At 41.1% G+C, this 15,098-nt stretch overlaps 1 protein-coding gene across 6 annotated transcripts in view; it reads left to right on the top strand.

The window, feature by feature from the left end:
* Positions 1-15,098, top strand: part of CDK19 (cyclin dependent kinase 19) — a 260,760-nt gene that overhangs the window by 164,788 nt on the left and 80,874 nt on the right. For all 6 annotated transcript variants that reach the window (XM_073627084.1, XM_073627083.1, XM_073627082.1 and 3 more), the window contains one exon: positions 12,948-13,005. In XM_073627084.1, coding sequence (XP_073483185.1) covers positions 12,948-13,005 — 58 coding nt within the window. The remainder of the gene's footprint in view (positions 1-12,947; positions 13,006-15,098) is intronic.

The raw sequence follows: 15,098 nt of genomic DNA, 5'->3' as shown, positions 1-15,098 counted from the left end.
GCCACCCTGGCTTTGGCCAATTACAGCTCTCTCTACAGACGGCACTGTGATTGGCCAAGCATACGGGTCATAGTGCATGCTTGGCCAATCATCAGCCAGCAATGCACTGCGATGCCGCAGTGAATTATGGGCCGTGACGAGCCATACGAATTTGGCGCGAACAGCCCATATCGTTCGCAATTCGGCGAACAATCAAACAGACGATGTTCGAGTCGAACATGGGCTTGACTCGAACACGAAGCTCATCCCTATCAGACACTATTGATTTTGCAAGTGTGATTAAAATGAATTGTAAGGTGACATATTTGGATATACTGTATATACATGTCTATAACTTATACTTTTTATGTATGTTCCAAATTGATTATCTATCTCATACGTCTGAAGAAGTTGAGCTTTCTTCAACAAAACACATAGAATTATGATTCATGGAATTCCTCACCATAGTTGTAATGAATTGTAGCAACATTTTTTAACAATATCCGTAATACAATGAAAACATGCAACAATAATATGTGTAATAGCACAAAAACATGCAACATTTTGCGATATGTTGTTATATAGTATCTCACAAAAGTAAGTACACCCCTCACATTTTTGTAAATATTTTGTTATATCTTTTCATGTGACAACACTGAAGAAATTACACTTTGCTACAATGTAAAGTAGTGAGTGTACAGCTTGTATAACAGTGTAAATTTGCTGTCCCCTCAAAATAACTCAACACACAGCCATTAATGTCTAAACTACTTACAACAAAAGTGAGTAGACCCCTAAGTGAAAATGTCCAAATTGGGCCCAATTAGCCATTTCCTCTCCCCGGTGTCATGTGATTCATTAGTGTTACAAGGTCTCAGGTGTGAATGGGGAGCAGGTGTGTTAAATTTGGTGTTATCGTTCTCACTCTCTCATACTGGTTACTGGAAGTTCAACATGGCACCTCATGGCAAAGAACTCTCTGAGGATCTGAAAAAAAGAATTGTTGCTCTACATAAAGATGGCCTAGGCTACAAGAAGTTTGCCAAGACCCTGAAACTGAGCTGCAGCACGGTGGTCAAGGCCATACAGCGGTTTAACAGGACAGGTTCCACTCAGAACAGGCATCGCCATGGTGGACCAAAGAAGTTGAGTGCATGTGCTCAGCGTCATATCCAGAGGTTATCTTTGGGTAATAGACGTATGAGTGCTGCCAGCATTGCTGCAGTGGTTGAAGGGGTGGGGGGTCAGCCTGTCAGTTCTCAGACCATACACCGCACACTGCATGAATTTGGTCTCCATGGCTGTCATCCCAGAAGGAAGCCTCTTCTAAAGATGCTGCACAAGAAAGCCCGCAAACAGTTTACTAAAGACAAGCAGACTAAGGACATGGATTACTGGAACAGTGGTCTGACGAGAGCAAGATAAACTTATTTGGTTCAGATGGTGTCAAGCATGTGTGGCGGCAACCAGGTGAGGAGTACAAAGACAAGTGTGTCTTTCCTACAGTCAAGAATGGTGGTGGGAGTGTCATGGTCTGGGGCTGCATGAGTGCTGCCGGCACTGGGGGCTACAGTTCATTGAGGGAACCATGAATGCCAATATGTACTGTGACATACTGAAGCAGAGCATGATCCCCTCCCTTCGGAGACTGGACCACAGGGCAGTATTCCAACATGATAACAACCCCAAAAACACCTCCAAGATGACCACTGCCTTGCTAAAGAAGCTGAGGGTAAAGGTCATGACTGTCCAAGCATGTCTCCAAACCTAAACCCTACTGAGCATCTGTGGGGCATCCTCAAATGGAAGGTGGAGGAGCGCAAGGTCTCTAACATCCACCAGCTACATGATGTTGTCATGGAGGAGTGGTAGAGGACTCCAGTGGCAACCTGTGAAGCTCTGGTGAACCCCATGCCCAAGAGGGTTAAGGAAGTGCTGAAAAATAATGGTGGCTACACAAAATATTGACACTTTGGGCCCAAATTTGGACATTTTCACGTAGGGGTGTACTCACTTTTGTTGCCAGCAGTTTAGACATTAATGGCTGTGTGTTGAGATATTTTGAGGGGACAGCAAATTTACACTGTTATACAAGCTGTACACTCACTAATTTACATTGTAGCAAAGTGTAATTTCTTCAGTGTTGTCATGTGAAAAGATATATAAATATTTACAAAAATGTAAGAGGTGTACTCACTTTTGTGAGATACTGTACATAGTGATATACAGTGAGGGAAAAAAGTATTTGATCCCCTGTTGATTTTGTATGTTTGCCAACTGTCAAAGAAATGATCAGTCTATAATTGTAATGGTAGGTTTATTTTAACAATGAGACACAGAATAACAACAAAAATATCCAGAAAAATGCATTTCAAAAAAGTTGTAAATTGAGTTGCATTTTAATGAGTGAAATAAGTGTTTGATCCCCTATCAATCAGAAAGGTTTTCTGTCTCCCAGGTGTCTTCTATACAGGTAATGAGCTGAGATTAGGAGCACTCTCTAAGGCTCGATTCACACCTATGCATGTTGCTTTTGAGCGTTTTTGGAGCTTTTTTTTCATGCTTGCCACGTTTTTGAGCAGCGTTTTTGCGGCGTTTTTGCCGCGATTTTGCCGCGATTTGCGTTTTGCATTTTTTTTTTTTTTTTACAGTCTAAAAAAAAATTTAAAAAAAATTAAAAAAAAAAAAACAAAACGGCAAAAACGCATCAAAAACGCTGCAAAAACGGTGCACTTGCATTTTTGATGCTTGTCCATTGAATTCTATTACATGCAAAACGCTGCATTTTGCATGAAAAAAAGTCCCTGACCCTTTCCAAAAATGCAGAGAAACAAAAAGGCATTGATGTGAACATGTTCCATAGGAACCCATGTTAAAAAATTCCCATGCATTTCTGCAAAATGCATCAAAAAACGCGCTAGTGTGAATGGAGCCTTAAAGGGAATGCTCCTAATCTCAGCTTGTTACCTGTAAAAAAAGACACCTGTCCACAGAAGCAATCAATCAGATTCCAATCTCAACACCATGGTCAAGACCAATGAGCTGTCCTAGGATGTCAGGGACAAGATTGTAGGCCTACACAAGGCTGGAATGGGCTACAAGCCTATCGCGAAGCAGCTTGGTAAGAGGGTGACAACAGTTGGTGCGATTATTCACAAATGGAAGAAACAAAATAACCGTCAATCTCCCTCGGCCTGGAGCTCCATGCAAGGTCTCACCTCAAGGCGTTTCAATGATCATGAGAACGGTGAGGAATCAGCCCAGAACTACACGTGTTGTGGTCAGTTGAGACCAAAATTGAGCTCTTTGGCATCAACTCAGAATCTGGTCCAAATGTATTTATTTATATCTCTGTAAGTTTGCCCACAAAGTTAGCATCCATCATTACAGAGGCATAAACAAAGGGGGCTCAATATACGTGCCCCTCATGTGCTAGAATCTTTGGCTCTATCCTCACAGGTGCAGTGACTACTGAAGAGCTTAACTAAACTGCATGAAGACCAGCATGTCAACTACTGTCTCTGCCTCTGCCCAAGTTGCACTTGTGCTTTCTACCCTCATAGATGAGACTTGTTGAGAGAAATATGGAGTTCCCAGTTCTCTCCTAAAAAAAAAAAATGTGCCCGCCAAACACCAAGACATACTAGGGAAAAAGAAAAAGAGGAACCCAACATGTTATCCCACCATCATCAAAATGATACAGTATGCTATAAACAGTTATTTTTATAGGATTCAGGCCCATATCAAGGCCCTAATCACACACAAATTGAAAAAGCCCCTACCTCTCTCCTTATAAGTAACCCAGATAGCAAGCAATTGTGCTGCAAGTTTGAAATTGACTTGCTAAGCTATTGCTAGACTTGTCTGGCTTCACAAGTTTGTTGCACTATTGCAGCAAGTCCACATTGCATGACTTCAGATCAACTTTCTTTGTAAACATTCTGCAAGTCTGCTGCAAGTTCTTGTTCATTTATGTTGTACAATAGTAATCCCACCACAGGGGACACTGTGGCTGAATTGTCATGCTGTAGACTTGCAGAGCTCTTGCTGTAAATTCACTACTGCAATTTTGCTCTTGCTAGAGACTTGCCACGCAAATTTGCTGCAAAAAAAGTGTCAACTGGAACTTGTGTTTCAAGTGCTTTGCAAGTGTACAACTTGCCAGTGAAAATGTGCAGCAAGTTAACAAGACTTACAATTTAACACTGCCACAAACTTGTGGAAAGCTACCATCCTTGCTATCTGGGAAATACATATAGTTTTTTGATCTAAAAAAAAAAAAAAAAAAAAGCTTTTAAAGAAAGTTAAGTTTTAACCATGTGGCTTGTTTGTATGTGGATATGCACACCCTTATTTTTTTCTTATGTAGTTTAATGACACATAGAGGTGTACCAGTAATATTTTTTTATAGGCTAGGCTTTTTGAATTTGAACATAGTGAATATGTGTCACAGAATTTAACAAAGTAAATCTGTAGGAATCTTCACAAAGTAAATCTACAAACTTCAAGATCATTTAGAATAATTAATATAATTCAGGAGCAAGTTAAAAATATTTGAAATACAATGTTAAATTGAATATATGATTTTAGGATTTGACAATAGATATGCGTTAAGTTAAACCCGTCCGTGCAGAGTTGCCAAACTGCTTTGCATAACTAGTTACCCCCACTCTTCTCTTACTCATTTTTCCATGTTTTATAGTGTTGAAGCAAAATTGATTTATTTGCTTTGTACCATTTATTTACACAACACTTTGTAGAATATTTTATTAATAAAACAAAAAGCTGACATTTGTTGGTTGCATACAGTGAGGGAAAAAAAGTGTTTGATCCCCTGCTGATTTTGTACATTTGCCCACTGACAAAGAAATGATCAGTCTTTAACTTTTAATGATAGGTCTATTGAACAATGAAAGACAGAATAACAACAAAAAAGTCCAGAAAAACTAATGTAAAAAAAGTTATAAATTGATTTGCATTTTAATGAGTGAAATAAGTATTTGACCCCTTTGCAAAACATGACTTAGTACTTGGTGACAAAACCCTTGTTGGCAATCACAGAGGTCAGACGTTTATTGTAGTTGGCCACCAGGTTTGCACACGTCTCAGGAGGGATTTTGTCCCACTCTTCTTTGCAGATCCTCTCTAAGTCATTAAGGTTTCGAGGCTGACATTTGGTAACTCGAACCTTTAACTCCCTCCACATATTTTCTATGGTATTAAGGTCTGGAGACTGGCTAGGTAACTCCAGGACCTTAATGTTCTTCTTCTTGAGCCACTCCCTTGTTGCCTTGGCTGTGTGTTTTGGGTCATTTTCATGCTGGAATACCTATCCATGACCCATTTTCAATGCCCTGGCTGAGGAAAGGAGGTTCTCACCCAAGATTTGACATTCCATGCCCCCGTCCATCGTCTCTTTGATGCGGTGAAGTTGTCCTGTCCCCTTAGCAGAAAAACACCCCAAAGCATTATGTTTCCACCTCCATGTTTGATGGTGGAGATGGTGTTCTTGGGGTCATAAGCAGCATTCCTCCTCCTCCAAACACAGCGAGTTGAGTTGATGCCACAGAGCTTGATTTGGGTCTCATCTGACCACAACACTTTCACCCAGTTTTCCTCTGAATCATTCAGATGTTTATTAGCAAACTTTAGGCGGGCCTGTACATGTGCTTTCTTGAGCAGGGGGACCTTGCAGGTGCTGCAGGATTTCAGTCATTCATGGCGTAGTGCGTTACCAATTATTTTCTTGGTGACTCTGGTCCCAGCTGCCTTGAAATCATTGACAAGATTCTTCCATGTAGTTCTGGGCTGATTCCTCACCATTCTCATGATCATTGGAACTCCATGAGGTGAAAGCTTGTATGGAGCCACAGACCGAGGGAGATTGACAGTTATTTTGTGTTTTTTCCATTTGCGAATAATCGCACCAACTGTTATCACCCTTTCACCAAGCTGCTTACCCAGCCCGCAGCGAGGGGGGGCTGGACGTGAGCCACGGCGGACAGTAACAGGAGCCTCGACCATCCTCCTGCACCATCCGTGCTTCTGATCGTGGTAAGTCTCCCTTCTAATGCCCCGTACACACGGTCGGACTTTGTTCGGACATTCCGACAACAAAATCCTAGGATTTTTTCCGACGGATGTTGGCTCAAACTTGTCTTGCATACACACGGTCACAAAAAGTTGTCGGAAAATCCGATCGTTCTGAACGCGGTGACGTAAAACACGTACGTCGGGACTATAAACGGGGCAGTGGCCAATAGCTTTCATCTCTTTATTTATTCTGAGCATGCGTGGCACTTTGTCCGTCGGATTTGTGTACACACGATCGGAATTTCCGACAACGGATTTTGTTGTCGGAAAATTTTATCTCCTGCTCTCCAACTTTGTGTGTCGGAAAATCCGATGGAAAATATCCGATGGAGCCCACACACGGTCGGAATTTCCGACAACACACTCCGATCGGACATTTTCCATCGGAAAATCCGACCGTGTGTACGGAGCATAAGCCTGCCTTCCTCCATCCATCCCCTGCTTTAGTCCCTCAATCTCTGTCATCTCTCACTTGTTGATCCGCCGCTGGCTGCATGGCTCGCCGTCTCCTGGCCTGAGCTGCTTAAATCCCCAGGATCCTTGTGTGCTGCAATCATCCCTCTGCTGGCTGGGTGACCTCTGCTGCATTATTGGTCACTGCTTAGGCTGCATTAATGTGGACTGGTGAGGCTGCATTAATGGGCACTTGTCAGGCTGCATTGATGTGGACTGGTGAGGATGCATTGATGAGCATATGTCAGGCTGCATTGATGTGGACTGGTAAGGCTGCATTGATGAGCACTTGTCAAGCTGCATTGATGAGCACTTGTCAGGCTGCATTGATGTGGACTGGTGAGGCTGCGTTATTGGTCACTGATCAGGCTGCATTGATGTGGACTGGTGAGGCTGCATCGATGAGCACTTATCATGCTGCATTTATGTGGACTGGTGAGGCTGCATTATAGGTCACTGATTAGGCTGCATTGATGTGGACTGGTGAGGCTGCATTGATGAGCACTTGTCATGCTGCATTGATGTGGACTGGTGAGGCTGCATTATTGGTCACTGATCAGGCTGCATTGATGTGGACTGGTGAGGCTGCATTATTAGTCACTGATCAGGCTGCATTGATGTGAACTGGGTAGGCTGCATTGATGGGCATTTGTCAGGCTGCATTGATGTGGACTGGTGAGGCTGCATTATTGGTCACTAATCAGGCTGCATTGATGTGGACTGGTGAGGCTGCATTATTGGTCACTGATCAGGCTGCATTGATGTGAACTGGGTAGGCTGCATTGATGGGCACTTGTCAGGCTGCATTGATGTGGACTGGTGAGGCTGCATTGATGTGGACTGGTGAGGCTGCATTGATGTGGACTGTTTGTTGATTAAAATTGTTCTTCATTTCAAATATTGTATTTTTTACTTTTTTTTGCACTACAAATAAGATATGTGCAGTGTGCATAGGAATTTGTTCATAGTGTTTTTTTCAAACTATAGTCCGCCCCCCCCAACAGTCTGAGGGACAGTGAACTGGCCCCCTGTTTAAAACGTTTGTGAACCCCTGGTCTAGAGTCTTGTCCCTGACATTCTTGGACAGCTCTTTGGTCTTGGCCATGATAGAAAGATTGAAATATGGTTGATTGATTGCTTCTGTGGACAGGCGTCTTTTATACAGGTATCAAGCTGAGATTAGGAGTACTCCCTTTAAGAGAGTGCTCCTAATCTCAGCTTGTTACCTGTAAAGAAGACGCATGGGAGCCAGAAAGCTTGCTGATTGATAGGGGATCAAATACTTATTTCACTCATTAAAATGCAAATCAATTTATAACTTTTTTTAAATGCGTTTTTCTAGATATTTTTGTTGTTAGTCTGTCTCTCACTGTTAAAAAAAACCTACCATTAAATTATAGACTAATAATTTCTTTGTCAGTGGGTAAACGTACAAATTCAGCAGGGAATCAAATACTTTTTTCCCTCACTGTATATCGCTATGTACACCCCTTACATTTTTGTAAATATTTTATTATATCTTTTCATGTGACAACACCGAAGAAATGACACTTTGCTACAATGTAAAGTAGTGAGTGTACAGCTTGAGGCTGCATTGATGGGCACTTGTCAGGCTGCATTTGTGTGGACTGGTGAGGCTGCAATCATAAGGACTGGTGAGGCTGCATTATTGGTCACTGATCAGGCTGCATTGATGTGGACTGATGGGACTGCATTATTGGTCGCTGATCAGGTTGCATTAAAGTGGACTGGTGAGGCTGCATTGATGGGCACTTTTCAGGCTTCATTGGTTTGGACTGATGAGGCTGCATTGATGAGGACTGGTGAGGCTGCATTATTGATCACTGATCAGGCTGCTTTAATGTGGACTTGTAAGGGTGCATTATTGCTCACTGATCAGGCTGCATTAATGTGGACTGGTGAGGCTGCATTATTGGTCACTGATCTGGCTGCATTGATGTGGACTAGTGAGGCTGCATTATTGGTCACAGATCAGGCTGCATTGATGTGGACTGGTGAGGCTGCATTGATGTGGACTGTTTGTTAATTAAAATTGTTCTTCATTTTAAATTTGTATTTTTTACTGCTTTTTTGCACTACAAATAAGATATTTGCAGTGTTCATCGGAATCTGTTCATAGTTTTTTTCAAACTATAGTCCGACCCCCAACAGTCTGAGGGACAGTAAACCCCCGTTTAAAAAGTTTGAGGACCCCTGGTCTACAGTCTTGTCCCTGACATCCTTGGGCAGCTCTTTGGCCTTGGCCATGGTGGAAAGATTGGAATCTGATTGATTACTTCTGTGGACAGGTGTCTTTTATATAGGTAACAAGCTAAGATTAGGAGCACTTCTTTTAACCGATTCCCGCCCGCCTTACGCCAAATGACGTCCTTGGCTTTGAGCAGGGATATCTGAGTGATGCCTGTAACTACAGGCATCATTCAGATATCATCTTTTAGAGCCGGCGAATCTGTGCACCATAAGAACAATCATAGTGGCGTTTTTTCCGCCGCTTGATCGTTCTTACGGAAGGCTAGAGGGGACCTTGCTTCTACCGACTCATCGCTACGATCGGTGAGTCGGACACAGGATCCGCCAGCCCCGGATGTTCAAAATAGAGATTTCTGGCGGACAAGACAGTTGTGTTTTTTTTTTTGAAGATCATGAAACATTTTAGTTGCGCACAAGTGCCCTCTGATCAACTAATGTTGTAACTCCTGAAGGTAATTCCTGCACTTCAGCTTATTTACAACATTATGTGCTATTTTGTGTACATGAGTGAACAAAACATTTGAGGTTGTCATACTACAAAGTGTGAAAATGTACTTGTTGGGGCAGGGGGATACTTATGTTCTTTCACCTCATTCAGAGTGGTGAAGGAAGGATACTTCACCCAGAAATTAGGAGACCGCTTATTAGTGGTTATATGAGTGGTAATGTGCATCAGGAAAGTATTGAGCTTGTCATATAAATCCCTCATAGATTCTAACACTGGTAGTGGAGTTTGTTTCTTTCTTACTAATTGCGGGACACAGGATTCAGCGACATTTGATGTAGGCCTCTTGCACACTGCTGTCTAAAAATGCTCAGTTTTTTTAAAAGATCTAAATGCAGCCACACTGGCACGTAAACATGCTCTGCATATTGATCAGTAAAATCGAATCGGTCATTGTTTTTTTCTGTATACTTGCAAATTTGTGCAAATACGTGCAAATAACACTCTTCCTGCTTGTGTGCATATACTCGCAAATACAGCCCAGAAGTGATATACAGCCCATCTCCACATTTTTTCTGCCAGGAATGTCCGATGCTCCTACATCAGTACAGTGTGCAAGAGGCCTTATACTGCTACTTACAAGAAGTTTTGGACACTGGCAAACAAGAAAACCTTGACTAGTCTGGTATAACTCCTACTGCCAGCATGCCTCAATTTTTTGCTTGTGTCCTAGGAGGATGGATACTTTTTCTCTACTGAGAGAAATGTACCTGCTTTACTAGCTATCACTTCTTCAAGGCATGTGTTTGAACTAACAGCCTGGTCTTACGCAAGGACAAGGTGGTAAATTGGTATTTGCCTTTCATCTTAGCCAGAACATGGCACATTCATCTCTTTGACAGAACCTAGTACATCAGAAGATTTCCCTATGTTGTCTTGATGTTGTGCAAGCTATGTGTGTCTTTCTCACAGCCACTGCCTCCTTTAGAAAGATTGACTCTTTCTTAGTCATCCGTGATGGCCTCCGCAAAGAAATCAGTTTCCTGTTTCATGATTTCTCTGACTCAAACCTTCTTCTGTCAAGGCACACACTTCTATATCTCTCAGTGCTTATCGGGCCTTTTGGAATTAGGCAACTGTTTTTCCAGATTTGCAAGACTGCCACCTGGTCTTCTGTTCACACCTTCAACCAGATGGATATTTTGACCTCTTCTGTCACCAGCTTTGTCTGTAAGGACCTTCAGGCAGCTCTTTGAGCTGCAGGCACTCCCCAGGTTATTTATAGTTGTACAAAGTAAAAACAGATCAGTACAGCGCACACATTCCAGCCCTCAATGGCCTCAATCAAGATGTCTATGGGATGAAGTTGTAGACCAATGGCCATGCAACGGGGATCCTGCAGCTCGCAGCAAAAGATCTGGAAGATCCATAGAGCTTAAACAACAAAAAGGAACAGCAGAGGGATCCTCGTTATCAAGTTATTTATTGCACAAATAAAAATAGCACTGTTACATATTAGGTTCTTGACAATCTGCATGGGATAGGTGGAACACCATAGGAAGGCTTGCAAATGTCAGCAGCTGTGATATCCGAGCCGACATGAAGGAAGCCTGGTTTGACAGCTGTCAAAGACTGCCAGTGTCCGGCGTTCTTCACTACTATTTCCTGCCTCCCTGCCCTGTGGCAAACCCTAAGTGCTCTAGGAGAAACTGGGGTGGAGCGGTAACACATTTGAAAGGTTCACACCTTCTGTGTCATAACCACAAGCCTTCCTATGGTGTTTCCACCTATCCCATGCTGATTGCCAAGAACCTAATGTAAGTGTGCTATTTTTATTTGTGCAATAAATTATTATCATTATTATTATACAGGATTTATATAGCGCCGACAGTTTACACAGCGCTTTACAACATTAGGGCAGACAGTACAAGTACAATACAATTCAATTCAATACAGGAGGAATCAGAGGGCCCTGCTCGTTAGAGCTTACAATCTAGGAACAATAAATTGCTTTTAACTTGCTAACGAAGATCCCGTGCTGCTGTTCCTTTTTAGGCTCCATGCACACTGGAGCTGATAAACTGCAGTTTATTGGAGTTTGGGCGTTTTTTTTAAAAGCCCATAAACCCAACTCTATGTTATCCTATGTGTCTATGAACACATGGACGTTTTTTAGCTTTAATGAGCAGTGGAGTTTATGGGCTTTTTTCTGAACGCCAGAAATTTGTGTTCTAAGTGTCGTTTTTCACCGCCAAAAAAACACCAAACGCTGATAAACGCGCGTTAATTAGCGTTCGGCGTTCTATTTTTTCAGTACATTGTGGGAGTTTTGAATGCATTGTGGGATTTTTGGAGTGTCCTCTGTGTATTTTTATAAAAAACGCCCATAAACGCTAACACTAAAAAACGCTCATAAACGCTAGTACAAAGTGCTGTTAAAAGCAGGTTTTTCAACCAGAGTTTTCTTCCAGCAATCTGGCATCCAGAAAAAGCTTTTTTGAGCTTCAGTGTGCATGAAGCCTTATTTGAGGTTATTTATAGTTGGGCTTTTGCCAGTTTTTTGCCATGTTGCCCACCGTTCTATTGGACTGTTTTTGAACAACCCAAAAGCCTAAATCCTGTGTCTCTCAAAGAAAAAGAAAGAAAACAATGTGTACTCTCCATAAAATCATTTTATTGGCATTTATTGAGGGAGAGGTCGCACCCCTTTAAGTTTATTTTGTTTTTGGCACTGCTTTGTTATAAAACATGCTGGGACTAGGGCGGGTTATTTAGCGGGTCAATTTATTTTTTTTTTTTCTGGTTTGTCAGTGTCCCAATCCTCTTGTAGATGGCATTGTAACCTAAATGCCTCTGGATCATGTGCTCCTCAATGTACTCCAAGAAAGGACTCTATAGTAGAATACAAAAATCCTTTTTTTTCAAAGAAGTAGTATGCTTTCATATGTATGCTCACTTCCAGCACCTGGTTTGAATCAGCCATGGTAATCATAGGAACTGTTGTGAAAAAAATCCACTGCCTCCTGTTCTATGGCCCTTGTCTCCCTACAGAGCATTTTAAGATATAGAGGGGGACAACTTTGTATTCTACTTTGTAATATTATATAACATAACAAAATGTTTGTTTTTTAAATAATCTATAGAAGCTTTATTTTTTTTTAATTTTTTTAAACAAATGTCCCCAGTCTAGAAACCCTATAGAAGAATTAGGTTAAGTTGTGGCATGATTTAATAAATAACTAATGTAATTAATTATAAATGATGTGCTTAGTGTTATATTTAATTATGTAATTGTTTATAGCCATTACATGGCAAGAGGAAAAAGATAGCTTTAAAAACTGAACTGCACACTTGTTTCTCAACCAGTTTACCAGTGTAATACATCATAAAGCTATTAAAATATATGTATACGTTAATGCATGTTTTCACATTCTTAAATGTATAATGAAAATATGCATGCCATTTTAGTAGTAAATATCAAATTAAAACCTTATATATCCTGTTAAAACTGATTAAAACAGCTAAAGGTATAATGCTAAGTAAACAGACACATACAAACATTTCAAAAATGGATCTGGTCATATAAACTTAAAAGGGTTAACCGTGCTAGGACTGAATTAATTTTCTATGCAATCATAAATGTAAGTTTAAAAAGGGACAATAAAGAGATTTATTAGCTTAATTAAATCGATTTTATGTTTTGCAGAAGCCAGCAAACATCCTTGTAATGGGGGAAGGTCCTGAGAGAGGAAGAGTCAAAATAGGTAAAAAAAAAAGGAGTAAATGCTTTACTAAATGTTTTTTTAATACATGAATATGTATGGTCAGAAGTAAACAGATGCTTATTTTAAAGATACATTTTAAAGGACCATTAAAACTAAAAGAAAATATTTCATGCTAAAGAGCAATTAAAGCATTCCTAAATTTGTGCATAAAAGTACTTCTCCCTACAGAGTAATGAGGTCTTTAAAGTGGTTTTAAAGTCTAGGTGTTTTTAGCTTAATGCATTTCTTGAATTAAGGTAAAACACACCCCACTACTTCCTTCCCCTTAAACACCTGACACCTTTCACGATCTAGCACTATCCCTGCTGGCAGCCCTGCTCTCCTTTCTTTCTGGATTCACTGAGTGCAGCGGGAGCCATAGGCTCCTGCTGCTGTTGGTAAAGTCCTATAAGAAGGAAACCGGGGACGCACACAGCCCGGCTTGGGAGCCAGGTGCCCCTATAGCACATAGCTTTTTATGGGAGCAGGAAGAAGGCGCAGAGAGTGCCGGCAAGGGACCACCAAATAAGAGTTAAGGCACTGCTCTGTGTAATATCGTTGCACAGAGCAGGTAAGTATATCATGTTTTTTATTTTTATTTAAAAAAAACTTTGTCTTCATTATCACTTTAAGATTTGTTGCCTGGCTGTACATTTTGCTGTTCTGTGTTAAAGGAAAACTCCACCTTCACCCAAAAATTTGTGTAACTATTTTATTGCTACACAAACCATATTGTAATTTAATGTCATTAAACATTATCATACCATTTTAATCTGCAGATGCTGCAATTTTCCAAAGTCATCAAAATAAAAAACTTTACTGCAGAATTACAAGAAATCTTAGTTTTTGATTGTGTAATGGCTCACTGCTTTTGACAGCAGTGTGTATTGAAATACTGGCATTGATTTAAAGTGGTTGTAAAGGCTCAAGGTTTTTTACCTTCTGTGTGCAGCAGACCCCCAGCTGGCCTAATACTTACCTGAGCCCCATCATGATCTAGAGATGTGCATGAGAGCCTCAGCTCTCCGGGGACTCTCCCTCCCCATTGACTGGCTCTCGCTGCTGTCAGTCACAGCCAATGAGCCATTGAGGGGGCAATGCCAAGCCAAGGCTCTTTATGTGAATGGACACACACAGCAGTGGCTCGGGAGTGAGCCTGCTTGGGTGCCCCCATAGCAGGCTGTTTGTTCTGGGGGCACTTGGCAGAAGGAAGGAGCCAGACGAGGGACCCCAGAAGAGGAGGTTCGGGGCTGCTCTGTGCAAAACCACTGCACAGAGCAGGTAAGTATGACATTTTTTTTTTTTTTATTTAAAGCTTGCCTTTAATATCACTTTAATCTAAGAAATAGAGGCTTTTTTATCTATGTTCACTTTGCAAAGTAAATGTTAGTGCATAATTTCCCTTCTCATATGATTGAGCATTCAAAGTGAACATGGCTTAACCCTTTATAATAACAGACTCTTTGCAAGATAATCAGTGTGTTCATTTAGGAAATCAACCCTTCTGAATCACATTTTAGGCATCCTTTAAAATGCAATTTTAATTCTTGCTGAGATACTCTCGCCTTCTATTCTGAAGAAATAGGGACACTGCAGTTGCTCAGTCCACAGCACTGTGATTTTTCGAGTGGTTATAGTGCAGCCTGACCCTCCCATTCAAAATTTTGAGAAAGGACATAAACAAACAGAAATTTAACTATTTAACTATTTTTCAATCTAAATATTTGTGTGTGTTTAATTTTCCCTATTTTCAAAAAAGCTAAAGATATTTCAAACAATAATTCTCTTCATTTTGATTCACTCTACTCGATGTACAGTAGCAAGAAAAAGTATGTGAACCCTGTGGAATTTATTGCTTTTCTGCATTAATTTGCCATAAAGTGTGATCTGATCCTCATCTAAGGCCAGCCATGCACAGTTCAAATCTCTGCTGGTTCAGTAGGGACCGGCTGAGATTCTAACTATTAATGGGCAGGCTGAATGTACCCATCGATTGATCAACTTGGGTACAACCAGCCTGCCGGATTAACTGCCAATTATCGCAAGCAGCTGCTATAGCTGCTAGCGATAACCACGGTCTTCTCCCGTCGGAG

This window comes from Aquarana catesbeiana, linkage group LG04 (assembly GCF_042186555.1).
Source record: "Aquarana catesbeiana isolate 2022-GZ linkage group LG04, ASM4218655v1, whole genome shotgun sequence".
Classification (NCBI taxonomy): domain Eukaryota; kingdom Metazoa; phylum Chordata; class Amphibia; order Anura; family Ranidae; genus Aquarana; species Aquarana catesbeiana.
This window is presented reverse-complemented; position numbering and strand designations above follow the sequence as displayed.